The sequence below is a fragment of the Ctenocephalides felis genome, unplaced genomic scaffold (assembly GCF_003426905.1).
Source record: "Ctenocephalides felis isolate EL2017-DRISC unplaced genomic scaffold, ASM342690v1 CF-g0.4_SCAFFOLD_03571, whole genome shotgun sequence".
In the NCBI taxonomy this organism is placed as follows: Eukaryota; Metazoa; Arthropoda; class Insecta; order Siphonaptera; family Pulicidae; genus Ctenocephalides; species Ctenocephalides felis.
This window is the reverse complement of record NW_020539725.1, coordinates 69,029,486-69,048,984: the sequence shown is the minus strand read 5'-3', so window position 1 is coordinate 69,048,984 and position 19,499 is coordinate 69,029,486. Positions and strand designations below refer to the sequence as shown.

Genomic DNA, 19,499 nt, shown 5'->3' with positions numbered 1-19,499 from the left:
TTTTTTTATCATTTTTATGCAATATTAATTTTTATTATTTTTATGCAATATTATTTTTTAAATATTGACTCTGTTTTATTTATGAAGTCAACAAGGAACAGAAATAGTAAAAAAATATAAATTTTATTTTCTCGAAGAAGTTTTTTAAACAAAAATCTAATTTGTTACAAATTTCATGTTTTCTGTACGTTTAAAGTTATTCTAAATCGTTTAACACCAAATTTAACACGTTAATCGCCATTGAAGAAGTTCTACATGAGACGTGTCAGACATATATGCCTGACATATGCAATTTGTTATAATTTAGAAGAAGAAAAAAGTGTTATAATAAATTATATATCGAGTATCTTTGATAGATTTGTAACTAAATTATCTATTAAAATTATCAAGGCCCATGTGAAAATTTTTCTGATATTATTGTGACGATTAACGTGTTAAAAAAGATATGTATGTATATAACTGTGTAAGCCAAAATTTTACTTTTTTCAAAAACGGCTGAAACGATTTTGAAAATTTCTCAAACACCTGAAATAACATACTAAAAAATATTGTAGGCATACGACAAACGTAGGATTTATAAAAAATAATAGTCATTATTTCAATGGGCGCTTACTGATTCTAAATAGACTTGTCTTAAAGCAAAAAGCCACTTACAACTAGTTTTGATTCTCGTTTCTTATTAAACTTTATGAGTATTATTCAGAATCCTCGAACTATTTGCGTAAGGAAGCTAATAATAAAATGAATTGCTTCTATTTTAATTAAACGCAGAAAAAAATGAATTTTGATTGCACAATCTCATTATTTGATCTAAAAATCTGCATGCGATATTATTCAGCGATTTTAAGCCGAAGCGATTTATTAATGTTTATATTCGAATTAACATATAATATCTTGCACGATATCTATATGCAACTTGTCATTTCATTCATTATCAAGTTGAGTAAATATGCGTTCCTAGTAAAAATAAAATTATGATTATATTATACTCCTAGTAGAAATGAAACTATTTATTACATGATTTATAAATTTTCGAAAAAATAAATAGTTAGACAAACATAACGAAATATCATTATATGATCTATAATAATATAAACAATATCATTTCTGAGACATTTCAGAAGCCACAGATTTTTTTGTAATATTAAAGAAATTGAGTCAGTCGAGTATAAAATGCGATATATATTTGTACTCAACAGAATAACAATTGTTATTAGGTAAAAAAAACTATATTTCATGTTTTATCCTAAAGTCTCTAGATAATTATATGGTGCTTACATAAAAGATGTACTAGAAATACTTTATAGATTTTTTGAAAAGCTATATATAAATTATTAAGGTTCATAATTTATATACAAGATTTTCAACGACGTTAACGTAAAGAACTGTCAATACCAATGAATTTTTAATAAGGGCTCATTTTCATAATTATTGTTAGTATCCTATAATTGATGTATAAATTTAAGATGAGAGTTCAGAAATAAAAAGATTCTAAAATTAGTTTAGAAATTCAGAAATAAATAGGCAATTGTTAAATTTAATACAAAAGTACTTCTGGGATTATAAGAAATCAAACAATGTAATTAAAAACTCCTACACTTATATAAAAAAAAAAAGTTTTATTTTTTTCTTAATAAAACATTACTGAATTGCCATAATTTACATGGTCGATTTGAAATTTCTTTTTTTGGACACAAATAAAAAACATATTTATGCTTTTTTAGTTGAGGATTATTCAAATTACAGTCATTACCGTTATAATTATAAGCTGTCATTTTAGAAAAGAAATTTGCAATTAAGTATATATTTATTTGCATACTGTAAATAATAAAATTAACTTGGTGTAATTTGCCTAAGTAAGTGGTATTTTGCCTAAACTTTCCCATGTGTAATTAATTGACTTTATCAATAATAAGGGCCTTAACTCTACATATTTTGATTTTTCTTAAGGGTATAATAATCATGTTATAAATTATTGTTGAGACCTTACTCGCAGAGTGACAATTAAATCTAATCGTAATTCAATTCATATATTCCACTATATGATAATGATAACGAAGTGCTTATTTATAAGTAGTTTTTCTATAGAAAAAATATCACTGCTAATATTAGAACGTTAGAATATTTTGAAAACAGTGATTCTCAACAATGAAACACCACAAACACCATATATTTTACATTCTTAAAGTTTTAGCTGGAATAAGCTGTACCAGTAGGATGAAATAATGTTCAAAATTTGCATTAAAATTATAAATGCTATTATAAATTTAAATATCTGGGGATAAGGATATGAGATGTTATTAATTTTTCCCTTAGTCATTGTGCTGAATATTATAAATAATACTTGTTATGTAGGAAAATTTTGTTTTTACCAGAAAATCTGGTTTCAATAATTTGTTTTCACGATATTTCAAGTATTCTAGAAAGCTGAACTCTCAACATGAACTCACCTATTAAAATAATAAAATCACGCGTTCCTCAAGGCAATGTTCTCGGCCCAATTTTGTTTTTAATTTTTACAGCTGACATTCCCACCTCATTTGCTGATGATATCTGCATTCTTTCAAAACATGAAAATCCCACAACTGCTTCAGAGAAACTTCAACGTCACTAAACATCATTAGAAACATGGTACAAACTGTGGAGGCTAGAGTAAGCTGGAAGAAGTTCCACAATATAATATTTGACTAATTTTTCCTATTGTATTGTGGATTTAGTGAAATTGATGCAGATTTTCAAAACTAATTAGTTCACGAAAACTGACGTGTTTATCTTAAGCTTAAAATTCAAAGAATGTTTCACTATGTCCTGGGACAGCCTGATATCAAGAAGAAATGACATCGGTTTTTGCCTGAACATTTGGACAGAGGGGCGTTTATCAATCATGTGATGCTTTATGGGGGAGGAAGGTTAACAAAAAAAAAGAGTGCGCGTAAGGATCACACGCGATTGAAGTAAAACTTTTAATATTGTATGAGTAGACAATTAAGATAAAAATAAAAAACATCATATTTGAATTTTAAAAATCATTTATTAATAATCACATAACATCAATAACACAGTTTAAAACAACAACGATAGATTAATTGCTATCATATTTCATATATGATATAATAGGTTTGTGATAACTAAAATGAGAGACATAAATTTTGCTTTGTAAACTATGTACATTTCTGGAGAAAACTGCATCAATAGTCGAGCCATATCTTGTGGTTGAATCAAATGGAGAATTATTCATCGTTAAATTAAATTTATTATTTAAAAAATCAATTAATGGTTGAGATTCTTCTGAACGAAAATTGACATTGAAATCTCCAGCAAGAATTAATGGTATCTCGTTGTGATTAGTGTTTAAAAGTTTTGCACCCTTATTAGAAAAATGAAGTAACTGCTGATGTTCAATTCAATAATATTTGATATGTTTTTATTGGGAGAAATTTAAAGGACGACTATAATCAATGTTTGATTCTGTGTGTTCATACAGCGGACAACTGCAATATCACCTACTTATGTAATTTCATTAGGAATATCCAGTAATATTTTTGGCGCAAGAAACTGCATAGGAGTCGCATTATGAAGAGTATCTGAACATGAATGATAGACATTAGACAGCTACACCACCTGCTCTTGAGTTTGATCGTTTGTATTGAGTAACGCAGTAATAGTTCTGAATATTAATTCGTTCTTCATTATTAATCCAAGTTTCCGAAAATAACAAAAACGTACAACGTTGTAGCAGTTTATCTTGCAGATCAGGCAAATGAGCTCGTAAACTTTGGCAGTTAAAGGAAAGCAATGAAATGCCGTTCAAACTTATTATCTCACTCAATTTTTCTTCTTGTGTTATTAATCTACAAGTTGAAAGTCTTTGGAATTCAGTTTTTAAGTCCATTAATCCTGCTGGCCGTTTTCTTCCATAATAAAATTTTTTGTCGTTGTTTTAGAAATGATGAACAATCCATTAATGTTGGTAACTCGTGATAATGCAACATATAGAAGCTGCTGATTATGTGTTTTATTGTATTCATATACAATTTTATCAAAAGTACCACCTTGTGATTTGTGTATTGTGAGTGCACAAGCAGACACTAAAGGAAAATGATTTCTTTTGACAAATATGATTTTATTTCTATTCATTGGAATAGATGAAGATTTCCTGAGAATCGGCACAGCTGTCCTACTGATATTAAGAGTTTGAATATGATGTGCAGCTTTCTTCTTATTTTGTTACCTATCTTACCAGGAAATTCAAACCATAAACGTAGAAGTTCATCATTATCGCCACGTTCTATGTACACTAATTTTCCTACACAACCATTAGCTAAGCCATCACTTACATCAATATTAGTTGTTATTATGTAAAATTTATTCAGAACTAAAATTATTTCATACGGCAAACCCCCGGTATCAATAACCGATTTTTGTGAAACTGTTGACGAATGTATGATTGTTGATATGTCGCATGGCAACCTACACAAATATCCGTGGCAGTAGATATTATTTTGTCTTCAACGAGATTCAGTATAAATTTATTATATTCCATGATACATTTATTCTCTAAGAAAAGTCTTATTCCATGAGGACATAATACAGCAACCTCTTCTTTTGTAAAAAAACGTGATTCAATTAATGCAAGTTCATATAGGGTTCAGCGCTCGACTTACGCATGACATGACGGGAGTGAATACTCGCGACATCAGCGCTTACGGCGTCGTAGTGTTCAACTTCACGTTGGCATTTTCGTTGCATTTGTACGGATTTACACCCGTGTAGCCTAAAGAAATTTTTACACCCATATCGCGCCTAAAGAAGTTTTACTTCAAAAATCACGAAATACGATATCACGTGCATTAATCTGTTACCCGGATTTAAAAACTCAAATTTAAAAATTTGCTCCAATGCAGGGTTAAGTTGTTATAGAGGGTGGTTTTCAAAATTAAGTTCTATTAAAAATCAAACTTTGTTGTGTTAATAAATAATTAAAATGTTGAGAAACTGCATCGCATTAATATTGCACTTGAACTGCACTGTTTTAATGAAGTTCCCTTCGACAAATGGAGTTCCCATAATATCATTCTGTCAGCGCACGTCAAACCGTGCAGAGCGCTGAATTAATTTAATAAAAAACCACAAACCACATGAAATATATATTTAATTTGCTAAATTATGCTTAATTTGTGATTATAAAAAATCGAAAACAAAATTAAAAACATTATATAAAAAATAATCAAAACATTAGATTATAAGAAGTATTGTATCAACTAATGATTTTGTGTGAGTGATCAATAAAAAGTGAAAATGAATAATTTGGCTTTTGAATATGATCGGGATGGTGACCTGGAAAATGGTAAATTAGTTTTGGGATAATTATTTAGAAAAAATAGACTTCATAAATTTTCAATTGTGAGGTTTTTGTGTTAATATTATTTTTTAAGTAATTGTTTCTTCGAACTTTGTGTTAAAGAATTAAATTTATTAATTAATACCAATGATTTGGTTGGTTTGGTAAGGGTATTGTAATGCTATGGATCGATTTTAATCAGTTTTAAAATTTAAAATATATTAATTATAATCATTTTTATTTAGCTGGTTTATCAAGGGTTTGATTTATCCTTTGGATCAATTTCAACAAATTTTTAAATTGATACATTAATTTATAACGTTATTATTTAGTTAGTCTTTCAATGTGGAATTACTTATCCTTATGGATCAATTTTAACCACAAGAACTGAAATATTTCAACTCTTCATATTTGATTCCAATAAAATTTTTATAATTTAGTACAATATGGTAATAAAAATTATCAACAATTTTAACAATGTAATTTATTTTTTTAGTTTATGTTTAAATTTTTAGTATTTTATTTATTATTTCTGTTTATATCCTCAAGTATTTTGATATATGTAGTAACTAGGTGTAAGTGGAATTTTGGATTAAGGCAGCTGCATGAAGTTATTAATTGATAAAAATTTATATTTAGCTATTTGAATAAAATTTTTACCTATTTTATTTAAAATTGATGTTTTTCAAATACTTTTCATATCTATAATTGTATTAGATATATTCAGTTTATTTATACTAAATGTATGTATATCCCATTGGGTTTATTTATGCCCTAAGAAAGACTGATTATTCCAAACTTTAATGAATTTTTATATTAAACCAATTAAAAGTATTTAATTTTTTTTTCTAAACTAATAATAAAAATACAGTTTATCTTTTTTCCAGAATTTCAAAAACCGAATAAAATTCATACCTTTAGACCTGAATATCTTTTTAAGTACAGTGATATTTTATATTTATTATAGTAAACTGATTCACAAATAATTGTCTAAATATATTAACAAATAAATTTTCTATTTTAGGAAAGAGGAAGGACATTGAAGTTACTCAATCAGCTACTTTTGAGGAGGCTGTTGCAGTTGCAGGTAAAAACTATTTTTTATTCTAAAGTCTATTTTTTTCAAATTTATACAAGAAAATATTTTGACCACATTATTAAATAATTATATAAATGAAAAAAAAAACTAAAAAACATCGATTAAAAGCATTTCTCGATGTCGCATCGTACCCCCATATATAGAGTCTATTATCTATTTTCTGAATTTTTAGAAAATGCTTTTCAAAATTATACATTTTGTATATTTTATAATACACATAATTTAATCCCTCGATAGTCATAATTCTATTATCATGCAACACGTGTCTTTATATATCAATCTATATAGATGATATGTAAATCAAGTATTATACATACAAATATCAATATACGTACTAAAATAAAATATTTTTAAACTAATCACTGGATTGATAAAAATAAAGTTAGAATTAGTATTCATCATGCAATGTTATTGAAAACAATTCTTCAAATTTGATTAATTAATTTTACTAAAATTGTTAAGATTAATTTTAATGAATACAGTGAATCAAATAAATTCAATTAGATTTAACTAAAATTTATGCACATTAATGAATTATTTATATTTCTTACATTGTTAGTTGTGTTATGGTACTTTTCTTTATATGTTAATTGAGAAATACGCATACGTCTTTTTACTTCTTCACTTTTTACGGAAAATATTTTAAGAATATATTATTGGTTATAACTTTTAGTATTTTTAAAATTGTATAAACGTGTAAATAGTTTTTTTAGAATCTGTCAACCGTTTTGTGTGAAAATTTATTTTAGATTTTATTTTATTCTGTACCAAATGGTGAACTAACAAAGGTGCAGAGTTAATTTATCTAAGATTAATCTGTTAAAGACTAAATCAAAGAGATCATAATATTAGGATTTGAGTTTTCTTTGGAAAAGAACGTGGGCTAACAATCCCTAGTCGCGACCAATAACCTCGACTAACCTTGTATCAAGCAGCATGACACCAGAATTTTTCTCGATATTATGTAGATCTCAAGGAAAAATTGTTCTGAATAGCTCTGAATCAAACCAAAAAACAGAAAATATTTTTTCATATTTTATTTTGATTAAACTTCCGATAATTCTGTAAAATAATTGATTTTTTTTTAGGTACAGGCAAATTCCACATCTTCATACTATTTACTACCGGTTTTTGCATGGCTGGTGTCATCACAGAATCCTTAGGAATGAGTTTTGTTTTACCATCAGCCGATTGTGATTTAAATATGACTCTAAATGAAAAAGGACTTTTGTCAGCTAGTGCATTTTTAGGTAAGATAAAATACATAGCCAAAACAAATAATAATAATAATTAATATCCAAAGTATTGTAAATTGTTGAGTCTGGATCTGAAGAGCCAATTGTGCCAACGAATTTTTTTACTAATACTTTTTTTCATTAAAGTTTTATATATGATCAAAGTAGGATTCTGATAAATCTTCCCATAATTTTGATCAATTACATGATTTTCTCTAAAAAAAATCAGCACTTGCAATCTGTGTCTTAAAATTTACACTTAGCCATTTTTTCTTTATAACAATGCTCTAACTAGGATTTTTTTATATAACTTCTTAATTAATTGATTAATTACATTATTTTCTCTAATAGATTATAACAATAATAAAATAAAATTTTGAATCTGCATCTTATGCCAACAAATTTACTACTAAATTCTTTCCCTATTAAAATTTTATATAAGCTCAAACTAAAATTTGATAAATCTTATCTTATCAATTAATTTTCTGTAATAGTGTGTATTAAAAAAATGGCTTACTTGTACTTATTTAGACCATTTTAGCACTATATAAATAAGTAAGTGGTTGAACAAAAAAAATTTTTTTTCTTTCTTTTCTTTTTTTCTTCAATATTATGAAACAAAATGATGAAAAATTTCCATAAGGGGGAAAATATTTAATTTGAATATAAAAGATATGAAATTTATTTATTCATTAGTAATCATGAAAAAATATATATTCAACTGCTATAATTGCAATTTATTTAAACACTCATATCTCGGCTTAAATTTAAATCAATTTCAACTATTTGCACATGTTCATGATGAGCAAGTAAGTTCTATTTGATAAGAAAATGAAATTGCACTTGAACTTCTTATTTCTATTCATGTGATAATAGTTTTCACCATAAGAGTCAGTTAAAATTCGAAAGAAAAATCTGTTTGAAAGATTAAATTACTATTTTATTCTCATTTTTGGCACACAAATTATTTATCCAATTTTGATTTTTGTCCAACTAAGTCATCGGCTTTTAATAAACATATAATGTACATCTGCAATTTTTTAAAACAATTTGCAATTGTGAAAAAAATTAAATTGACAATTTTTTTGGGCGAAAATAGAAAGGTATAGAAATTAGAGTAACATTTTTCGTAAAGAGCTTTGAATTCGGATAACTTTATCAAGACTAGTGGTGTATGGCATTCTGCCTTAAGGCAAATTGCTGGAACTGCCTGTATCGTAACGAAATGTTCGAGAAATATTAAATGTAACAATGTCTAATATTTATAAAAGTTATATAAACTGAATTACAAATTAAAAATTATTTATTTAAAATATATAAGTGAGCCCTAGAACTTTAGCCAGAATTAAAAAAAATTGGAAAAAAAATTAGGATTTTTTTTAATATTATGAGGCGTTGGAACTATTTTCAATTTACTGTTTTGAATTTAATAATCTAATAATATATGAGTCGTTATAACTAGAAGTTTCAATTGTTTTTATCCTGTTTGTGAAATTTTCCATGCACATTTATTTAAAATATCTTAATGGAGATAATATATGTATATTATACTCAATATTGAAAACAAACAATTGATATATGATATATTCTGAAGTGCATTATGTGACTCTTTAATCGAGATCAATTAATTTGATGTTCATCACTTAATATTTCAAGGGACTTACGTCACCAAATTAATCATAGTAATAATAATCAATTAATTATAGGTTACATTTGGTAAAAACTAAATAAAATGGATTCAAACTAATGGTTTATAGCATCCTGCCTTAAGGCAAATTGCTGGAACTTCCCGTGTCTTAATGAAATATTCGAGGAATATTAAATGTTTTTAAATTACATAATTTAACTTTTATTATTCTCATTTAATAAAAAGTAAATAAAGAAAACTTAATCAATGCATTTGAAATGAAGAACATTGTTTAACATTTCTAATAATAAGTATCATATAAACTGAATGGCAAAGTTAAAATTATTTTTTTGAAGTATATAAGTGATATATAAAACTTTAGCTGGAATTAGAATAAAAATCCGAGTTATTTTTCGATATTTAAAAAATATTTTTTTTGAAAATTAAAAAATCTTCAAAAGCAACCCGAAACACAAACAGAAAGTTTTTTAAATCATTCAAATCGGATGCTTAGTTTACTAAAAAAACTGCCATTTTTGCATATTTTGCTCTGTATCTTCGAAATGGCTGGACCTGTGTTTGCCAAAATCTAAAGTACAAGATATTATAATTATATAATCTTTCTAATATGTTCCTATATTAGTCGTAGTTCACTTTTATCAATGGAGCATAATAAATTACATCTAATTTTATATTATAAATCACATTTGCGTTTGCAGTAATTAAATATTTGCAAACAGTAATTCTTGTGATGATATCGGAATTGTTTACCAGTTTGCTTCTAATTTGATAACTATGCAAATTTATGCACTTGTTATTATGCAAGGAAACAAAAAATGACGTCCAAATAATTGACTTCTTTATTGTTCGAAAATATCTGTAATCTCTAATTACATTTTTCCAATTTAGAAAACTGGAAACAAATTATTCAAATTGTAACGGAATAACAAGTTGTAGTGATAAAAATGGAAATGGGAAATGAAATTTTTGGAAAAACACTGAAGACCAAAAGAAATTAACTAAAGCCAAAAAATTTCTTCAGTCATTTACTATCCTTTAGATTTATCTCAAATTATTACCTTTTCCAGGTCTGGTCCTAAGTGCCCATATGTGGGGCTTTTTAGCTGATACCAGAGGCAGAAAATTTGTCATGAGGTTGTCTCTGAGTATTGCCCTGGTTTGTTCCTGGATATCATCACTTTCTCACCAGGCTTGGCTGCTGACTTTGATGAGATTCTTGACTGGATTTTTGTAAGTAATTTGAAAAAAATACTAACAAGGAAACCTTCAGGTTTACTTTTGTGGGATTTTGATGAAACTTTGCATGGTGATAGAGTAGATAGTCAAAAGGAATGGTTTAAAATATTATAGGCCTACGAGAAGTGATAAAAATTAGAAAAATTAATTAAAGTTGCGAATGAAAATTATAATGGGGGTGTTTTATGACGAGGGTGTAAAATAATATTTATAATTATTTATGTCGTCTTATGAATAAAAAATTAACCTACGTGAATGAAATATTTGAAATTTTGTAACTGTGTTAATTAGTAATTAAAAATTCTGTTAAAACAATTTATAATTAAATTTTTAATAATTTTCAATATTTAAAGGAGCAATATTATAATTATAAAGTAATAAATGAAATAAATAAATAAATAAGATATAAATTAATTATAACTAATAAGTATAATACCTAAACATGCAAATTTATTAATACTAAAATATGAAAAGAATGTAAATTTCGATGAAAATGTTTTTTTTTCGATGTTTTCATACTTTGTTTATGATGAAATTTGTTTTTACGAATATTATATAAATTTACAAAACAAATTATATATTCATTTTATTATTTATTTATTTATTCATAAGCAAGTCATAATCAACAATAAAAAATATTATTATGTATATGACAGTAGTAGAGTAAGTATAACATTTATATAAGTTATTCAAACTGTTTGAATTTAACAATAATAATAAATTTAAATATATTTTTATTCATTCAGATACAAATGTTTCCGTTCAAAAATCGTGTTAGTAAAAATGTGTGAAAATACTATTTCAAGAATGTTTCCATTCTAAAAATATATGTATGTAATGTAAATAAACAAAAATTGTTTTTTAACAAAATTGCGTATAAAATATATGTAAAATTTCTGATTTATAAATAAATTAAAACCGTATTACCCAATGTCAAATAATATATATTATATAAGGTAAATTAACAGATAAATCCAACGCGTTTTAATTTTTGGAGTAAATTCTCCCAGATCAAAAATTTATTTATTTTGTGTTCTATGATATTATATAATGGAATCATATTTAATAGTGTGCAAAAATTTGAAATAATAAAAAAACTTATATAAAATAAAATATATAATAAAATAAATAAATGATATAAAATATAAATAAAATACTAATTAAAAAATGTATAAAATATTATACTTATACAAATTTGTTTATTGCTACTTGCGCAATTTTTTATGATGCAATAAATAATTAAAAATTATATTTTAATTCTTAAACCTATAAATAATAAAAATTAAAATTAATGTGAATATTTATGATAAGTGATATTTTTGTTGGATTTTGTGAGCATTTTATTCGAGATCTCTTAAATCCCTTAAATCCCTTAAATCCACAAAATTTATTAAAATAGTAGTTCATGATTATTTGAATTAAGAGGAAAAAAACTTATTTATCATATGCATGTTTTTGTTACAATTTGTTTTTGTTAATCAAAATTGAAAATATCTTATTAGACAAAATGGTGTGATAAAGTAATATAAAAATATTTATATAAAACAAAAAATATTAGTTATAATATAAAAATATTAGTTTATTATTATTTAAATTTATAGGAAAAACGTATTTATCACATGCATTTTGTTACAAATTATTTTTGTTAATGAGAATTGGAAAATCTTATTAGATAAAATGGTGTGATAAAGAAAGTTAATATAAAAATATTTCATTAAGTGTATATAAAGCAAAAAAAGACTCAAAAAACATTAGTATATTAATGAAGTTTATACGAAATCAATAATAAAAATAAAATTTACCATAAGAATGTGAAATTATTTATTTCTTATAAAAATCGTATCAGCAATCGCAATTGGAGTCTTATAATCCAATTTGACAATGTTCAACGTTTTTTAGTATTTTCTAAAAATATTTTCTATTTTGTTATACATTAAATTAATATAAATATATTTTTATCTATAATGTGTCATTTTTTAGGGTTTCTGGAGCAAGTTCAACAGCCTATGCATATTTAGGAGAATTTCATGGAGATAAAACAAGAGCCAGGGCAATCAGTTGGGGAGCTTCTTTTATTTCTATGGGAATGGTATTTTTGCCAGGTAAAACTAGCTGTAAGTGGAATTCTGTCTTAAGGCAATTAAGGCATCGTGCCTTAAGGCAAATTGCTGGAACTTCCCGTACCAGAAATTATTTTTTTAAAAACGATTAACATTTTTGAAAAAAATTTACTTCAAAAAAATAAGATTTTTGACAAACAATTAGACAAAAAATTACTTTTTTTTGAAAAAAAAATTTTTTTAATTTTTTTTAATTTTTTTTTTTTGAAAAAAAAAATGTTTTCTTTATTTTGACATATTTTGAAAGATCTAAACTTTTTTTCAAAGCAATCGTACTGCTTTAACTGCATAAAGACGAAATATCAAACCGCGTAAGCTCCGCGTCGACGTCTAACGCGTAAACATTGGTACGGAACCCATAGGAATGTAAACCAAAATTATACTTATTGTTAAAATCTCTATAAAATATCTGATAATTTGATGCGCATATGTCTAATGATCATTTTTGACCGCCAAATGGCATTTTTTTTTACTTTTTTCATTAGATCTCCGAAACCGCTAGACCTGCCTTTATGAAAATTTGATCGGTATTTCACCTTGTCAATACAAGTAAAATGTTTTTTGAATTATTAAAATCGGACGCTCCGTTCTCTTAAAAACTGAGTTACCGTTTTCGGCACTTTTTGCCCAGTATCTTCGGAACGGCTAGACCTGACTTCGCCAAAAACTAATCAGCACGTCTCCTTACCAATACGAATCGAATGTTTTTTGAATTATTCAAATCGGTTGATCGGTGTTCACGAAATCGTCGACGAAAATTTGTATCCTCACATACATACACACACGCACACACACACACACACACACACACACACACACACACACACATACATCCATTTTTTCTAAGGTATGCCAAAATATTCAGAAACCTTTGAAACGTCGAGAAATGCAAAAATTTTCATTATCGATTTTTTTGCGATTACTATAACTTACCCTACGGGAAGTTAATAATATCCAATTCGCCAGATTTGAAATTAAATTGTTTTCTTTGTATATATGAAAAATATAAATAAATTGCAAATGATATGATTTATTCATATATACTCATTTACTTGCTGAAATACTCCCAACTGAATTTAAAGTCAAAACATATAGAGTCGATGAAGACAACTTGAATGAAGTATCTAAATGCAATTAATTATTTATTATTTTTATAACTATTAGTAATATTTTTGTAATTTTTTCGTTTATCTATCTTACATCGATTGACTGATTCAATGAATTCACAATTCCAATTTTTTTCAGCAATTGCTTGGGGAATAATTCCCCTCAACTTCAGATATCCCATACCAGGTTTGGGCATAGACTGGACGGCCTGGAGGTTGTACGTCCTGATCTGCTCGCTTCCTAATCTTTTGGGCCTGATTATGATTATAACATTTCCAGAAACACCAAAATTTTTGTTGGCCACTGGAAAAACTGAAGAAGCACTCGATGTTCTTGCTAGGATGTACGCCAGCAATAAAGGTAAAAATCGTTAATTAGAATAGCAAGATCACCTAGTAATATTTTATTTTTTTATCGTAATTTTTGGATCTTCAACAAAATTTTAGACTAATATGGTCTTACAATCAGTTTGATCCTTATATCTTTTTTAACAAAATTATGCAGAGACTTGACAACTGTTATACAATAAGTGAATCCAATTCCGATGTGAATTTTTATTCATTGATCAGCAGAGCATTAGTATTTTATATTATTGTTATTTCAGGCCGTAAGCCTTCTGACTTTCCAATAAAATCCCTGGACATTTCTGGTGTTTCTGGTAACCTGGCAAAAGCTGGAAATGCTCGTGAAATTGCTTCTCTCATGATACAACAAACAGTTCCATTATTCAAGAAACCACTTGTTAAATACACACTTTTGATTTGTATTGTGCAGTTTGGAATGTTTGCATCGTAAGTTTAAAAAAAAATACATGTATGAACTTAAATTTATAACTTACTATGGAATTTATTTTCAGTTCCAGTGGCATGTTCATGTGGTTCCCAGTGATAGCTAACGATTTGATGTCATATTATGACAAATTTGGACACTATGATGATGTCTGTACAGTTTTTGCATCAAGGGTAAAAGTTGATCATCATATTCTAATAAATAAATAAGAATATTAATTCAATTTTTATTTTTTCCAGGCACAATTCCTACAATCCCTTGAGGACAAATGTGACATCCAAGTGAATCCGAGTGTTTTCACTCTCACATTGATTTTGGGAGTCTGTTTTTCAATGGCTTACATCACTGTTGGCATTGTTATCAACATTTTAGGGAACAAAAATATTCTCAGTAAGTTATAATTGGAATTGATTTGTAAACCCAAATCCGGCATAGATTCTGATAAGATTCGCTTACGAGCGCGGCTCAATTCTATTTTTTGCTGAATTTTTATAATTCAACCGTTTATTATAGGCCTATAATATTTTAGTATGTCATTTCAGACTACGAAATTTATAGTTTTACGAACTTTCATCAAAATCGTCAAAAAATTCATCAACATTTAATTACAAAGTTCGGCGGTTCGATTCCCAACCAATATTTTTCACATTACATTTTTCAGTAATTATTCAGAATTTGATTTTTTTTTAATTTCAGTTTTTGGCTTGACTTTATGTGGTTCTTGTGGAATAGCTGTTTATTTTGCAAAAGAGTACTACGTACTGGTGAGCTTATTTGGAGTTTTTTTGGCAGCAGGAGTTTGTGTCGGTCTGATGAACACTATTACAGTAGACGTGTTTCCTACACATGTCAGGTAAAAATAATTATATTAATTATAATTGAATACAAAATGCTAAAATTATTCATAAGAAGCTTACGATTTTTATAAGAAACATCGTGAAACTAGGAACAAGTTCAAATTTAATTCAGGGAAAAGTATAGTAATTGTTTAATATTTTGCTATCGTTCTTAAATTCATTGTAGTAATCTCATATATGGCAGAAATGTCTGACTTGACGTTTGAAGTAGAAATGGAAAAATTTCGATTTTTTTTAGTCCAGCAATTCTCAATATGAGTGTAATGCATTAAACTTCTTAAAATATTGAGAAAAATAAGAGAATCTCTTTTGAAATATGTACCGACATTAGTTTTTCATTATGCACTTTTTTATGGCCTCTAAGAAGAAGCTCAGTTACTTGCCTTGGGTAATTCGGATTCATTTGTAAAATAATTTTAATCACAGTTTATATTATCTAGAACAGAAATCACGTTGTATATCAAATGGATATAACATTTGTTTTATTAACCGTTTCTTTGTTTTTGAATCGACCTGATTAATTTTTGATAAAGATTGGCTGGGCCATTTTCTTGTAATAAAGTGTTAAAAAAATTTATTTCAACGATTTTTATGATTTTTTTTTTGACCATAGTATAGATACTATAGTCTTATTGATCATACTAAAATATTACGGTCCTACAACAAGTCATTTAATTTTAAAAATTCTTCAAAGTTTACAAAAATTAGTATCGTTTTTTTGGTATTTGTCAAAATTAGACCTTTCATCGACGTTCGCTTAAAAACGCCTAAACCAATTGCAGAATTTTAAAAGCCATTTGATGTATCTCAATAAGGACTATCGTTTGTCAGTTTTGTGCGAAGATCTGCCAAGACGTTTCTTTGTAATTTGGAAAATAGTGTTAAACTTTTCGTCCACATTTAAGCTAATACTACCGAAACGATTTAAAAAAATCAAAAACTGTTCGAAAAATATTAGTTGGGAATAATACTGATTAGTTTTAAGTAAAAACCTACCAAGACATTTTCTTGTAATTTAGTGTTGAAAAAAAATTAAGCCGATTTTTATGGAACTTTTTTTGGCGATATATATCATGGTCTTATAGAACTTACTGAAATATTACGGCCTTACGACAACTAGTTTAATTTTAGAGAAAATGAGTGTTTTTTTTTATGTTTGTTAAAATTAAAATTAGACGATTTACTTGGTATAGCGATAGAACACCTGGTCATAATGAACATACTAAAAGTCCCGAGACTTTTAATCACTCATAAGTTAATTTATTTTGTATTGATTAAGTCGATTATTTACACATATCGGGAAGTTCATATAGCATGCCTAAAGGCAAAATACCAATACCAAATAGTTTTCTTTTTAAATTTCAATTATTATTCTCTACATTTCAGGGCAATGGCATTGTGTCTTTCCTTGATGATTGGACGTTTGGGAGCATCTGCTGGTAGTAATGGTGTCGGATATATGTTGGAATATAAATGCGATGGAGTATTCTTTGTTTTTGGTGGCATTTTATTATGTGAGTACTAATTAACTACTTAATTGTAATAGCAACAGTTACTTTGTGGACAACTGTTTCTAAATATTTTTATTTTCAGTATGTGCCTTTTTGACGATCTTCATTCCAAGAAAACGACCAGAAAAATCGGTAACCACCCAGGAAGCAAATAGTGTCGACAGCTAAGTTTATATTAAATATTATTTTATAATTTAGGATTATTTATTATAAAATCCAGTAAGAGTATTGTATATATATATATATATATATATATATATATATATATATATATATATATATATATATATATACGACTAGTATAAATTCATTAATCATTCATTATTCGCCAATTATCGGATATCGACTTAAAATCAAAATATTTCTGAAGATAAAACCAAATACGATTAAAAACAGATTCAATCTGCATCGTCGTTAGTCACCGAATTTTTAAGATATCTTACAAATCTGATATTTAATTAAGCGCAAAAATGTCTTTGATCTAATGTAAACATGTTCAATTTTATCATCGAACTTGTGCCATCAGCATAATAAATCAAGTATTAAAAGTCATTTAAATTTTCACGTGATACATAGATAAATGAAAGTAATAATGAATACAAATATTTTTTATAAAATTTGCTGTATTATATAAATTAAATTAGGGGGTGTTCATTAATCACGTGATCGATTTTTAAGTTTTTTGGACACCTTGGTGATACATAATGATATTTAAAATTACCATATCTCTTCCCCCATCTAATATAGTAAATGTTTTGGAAATTAATGGATTTTTTTGTAAAATATCGCGTAAAAACTATATACACGTGATATCTTACTAGACCACTCCTTCCCCACGTGATATTTTGTAATTATTTTGTCAAATTCCTGCACTAACCTTTTTAAGCTCTGCCGATTAATAAATAGCTATTCCCTTAGCTAGTCCCTTATTCATGTTTAAATCTACCCTTGATTTTGCAAATAAAAACTGGGTTTTGGGGCAATAATCTATTTTTCTTTCACATAACTATCATTTCACAATCATTCATCCATTTATAGACAATATTGTAAACATTTTTCCATTTTTTCCTAGTATTATTCTTAGACGAATTTATAAGCAAAATTTGAAGTTATATGTTTCCCTTATATTACTTATGTGAAATTTACTTAAATAAATATATAATAAATAAATTAATTAGTACTTACGTACCTATTAGTATTAATTTTAAGTACATCTGTGATTTTTAGTAACATTTTATGTATACAAATATAATGCACTCATTTTAAGAATTAGGATTAAAAGGCTTCCAAATTTTTTTTTGCGAAAAATGTATCATATAAAATTAATTAATTCGTATTTGTAAGTTAATGTAAATAAAATACAGAAAAGTTTATCAAACGTTAGAACTTTTTATTTAAATTGTTTATAATTAATTCACTAAGCTCATTTTATGTTTCCTTTTCGAACAATTGATCCCATAAAACTAATTATTTGCGTTTCGGAACTAAATACATTCCATCATCCAATAGTCAATTTAAAAAAAAATACTAGTAGTGTATGGCATATGTGCTTTGAGGCAAATTGCTGGAACTTTCCATATCGTAACGGAATGTTTGAGGAATATTAAATGTTTTCAAATAGATTATTTTATATACTGTAACATTGTCTAATATTTATAAGAATTATATAAACTGAATTGCAAAGTTAAAATTATTTATTTAAAGTATATTAGAACTTTAGTCAGTATTGAAAATAAAATCTGAACTATTATCGATATACAAAAAAATTAAAAAAAAAATTGAATTTTTTTCCAATAGCAATTATTTTGTTAAAACAAGCAGAAAGTTCTTTGAATCATTCAAACCGGACGCTTAGTTCTCTCAAAATCTGCCATTTTTTGCATATTTAGCTCTATATCTTCAAAATGGCTAGACCTACCTTTACTAATAACTAATCACCTCTTCTCCCAATCCGTATCTCCGTGACGGCTTGACCGGTCTTTGCCAAAAACTAATCGTACATCTCCCTATCAATAGGAATCGAATGTTTTTTGAACCATTCAAATCGATTGATCCGTGCGCCCTAAAACGTGGACAAAATGAAATTTCGTTTTTAAAATATTCTAATAATAATGACTTTATTTGGTGCAGCAAAGCCCATCAGAGATGTTTTCTCTTGGTATGATATTATTACCTATGTTTCGTTAAGTGAAAACCGATGTTACTGCTTGACATCAGGCTGTCTGAAGCGGGTTTCGAACCTCAAGCCCAGGGGCTATCCGAATAAAAATAGAAATGTATTGATTTTAGGAACCAAAAAGGAATGCGCATTTGGGTAAGTGAAAATTTTTTGAATAATTTAAATTTAATTAGTAATTTGTTTAATTTTGTGTTGAACCTTTAGTTATTTGCAGAAGCCAAAAAGCGTATGAATGATTTATAAATTAAGCATGAATTGCAATTTTGATATAGGTGAAAGATTATCACCATGTATTAGTTGGTGGTCATTAAGGTCCTACGATCATTTCTGGGAAAATCATAACAAATTATTTCTTGCGCTGTCATTTAATAATATCG

At 26.8% G+C, this 19,499-nt stretch overlaps 1 protein-coding gene across 2 annotated transcripts; it reads left to right on the top strand.

Moving 5' to 3' along the window:
- Positions 1–5,253: 5,253 nt before the first annotated feature.
- Positions 5,254–17,183, top strand: LOC113385015 (synaptic vesicle glycoprotein 2C-like). 2 transcript variants are annotated; one of them, XM_026622812.1, is made up of 12 exons: positions 5,254–5,347; positions 6,366–6,428; positions 7,529–7,690; positions 10,391–10,553; positions 12,540–12,661; positions 13,925–14,146; positions 14,391–14,577; positions 14,643–14,748; positions 14,815–14,965; positions 15,272–15,428; positions 16,819–16,946; positions 17,026–17,183. In XM_026622812.1, exons 1-12 carry the CDS (start codon positions 5,299–5,301, stop codon positions 17,109–17,111), a joined length of 1,596 nt encoding a protein of 531 aa, XP_026478597.1. In that variant the 5' UTR covers positions 5,254–5,298; the 3' UTR covers positions 17,112–17,183. The 2 variants fall into 2 exon arrangements, with proteins under 2 accessions (XP_026478597.1, XP_026478596.1); XM_026622811.1 differs by having other exon boundaries at positions 12,540–12,673.
- Positions 17,184–19,499: the final 2,316 nt, after the last annotated feature.

What these genes read in the sequence shown, in the direction of transcription:
- LOC113385015 (XM_026622811.1), top strand. Translation starts at nt 5,299, where the DNA reads ATGAATAATTTGGCTTTTGAATATGATCGGGATGGTGACCTGGAAAAT. An exon ending in AGATTCTTGACTGGATTTTT is followed by an intron (nt 10,554 to 12,539) that starts GTAAGTAATTTG and finishes GTCATTTTTTAG; the next exon opens with GGTTTCTGGAGCAAGTTCAA. An exon ending in GATGTACGCCAGCAATAAAG is followed by an intron (nt 14,147 to 14,390) that starts GTAAAAATCGTT and finishes TTGTTATTTCAG; the next exon opens with GCCGTAAGCCTTCTGACTTT.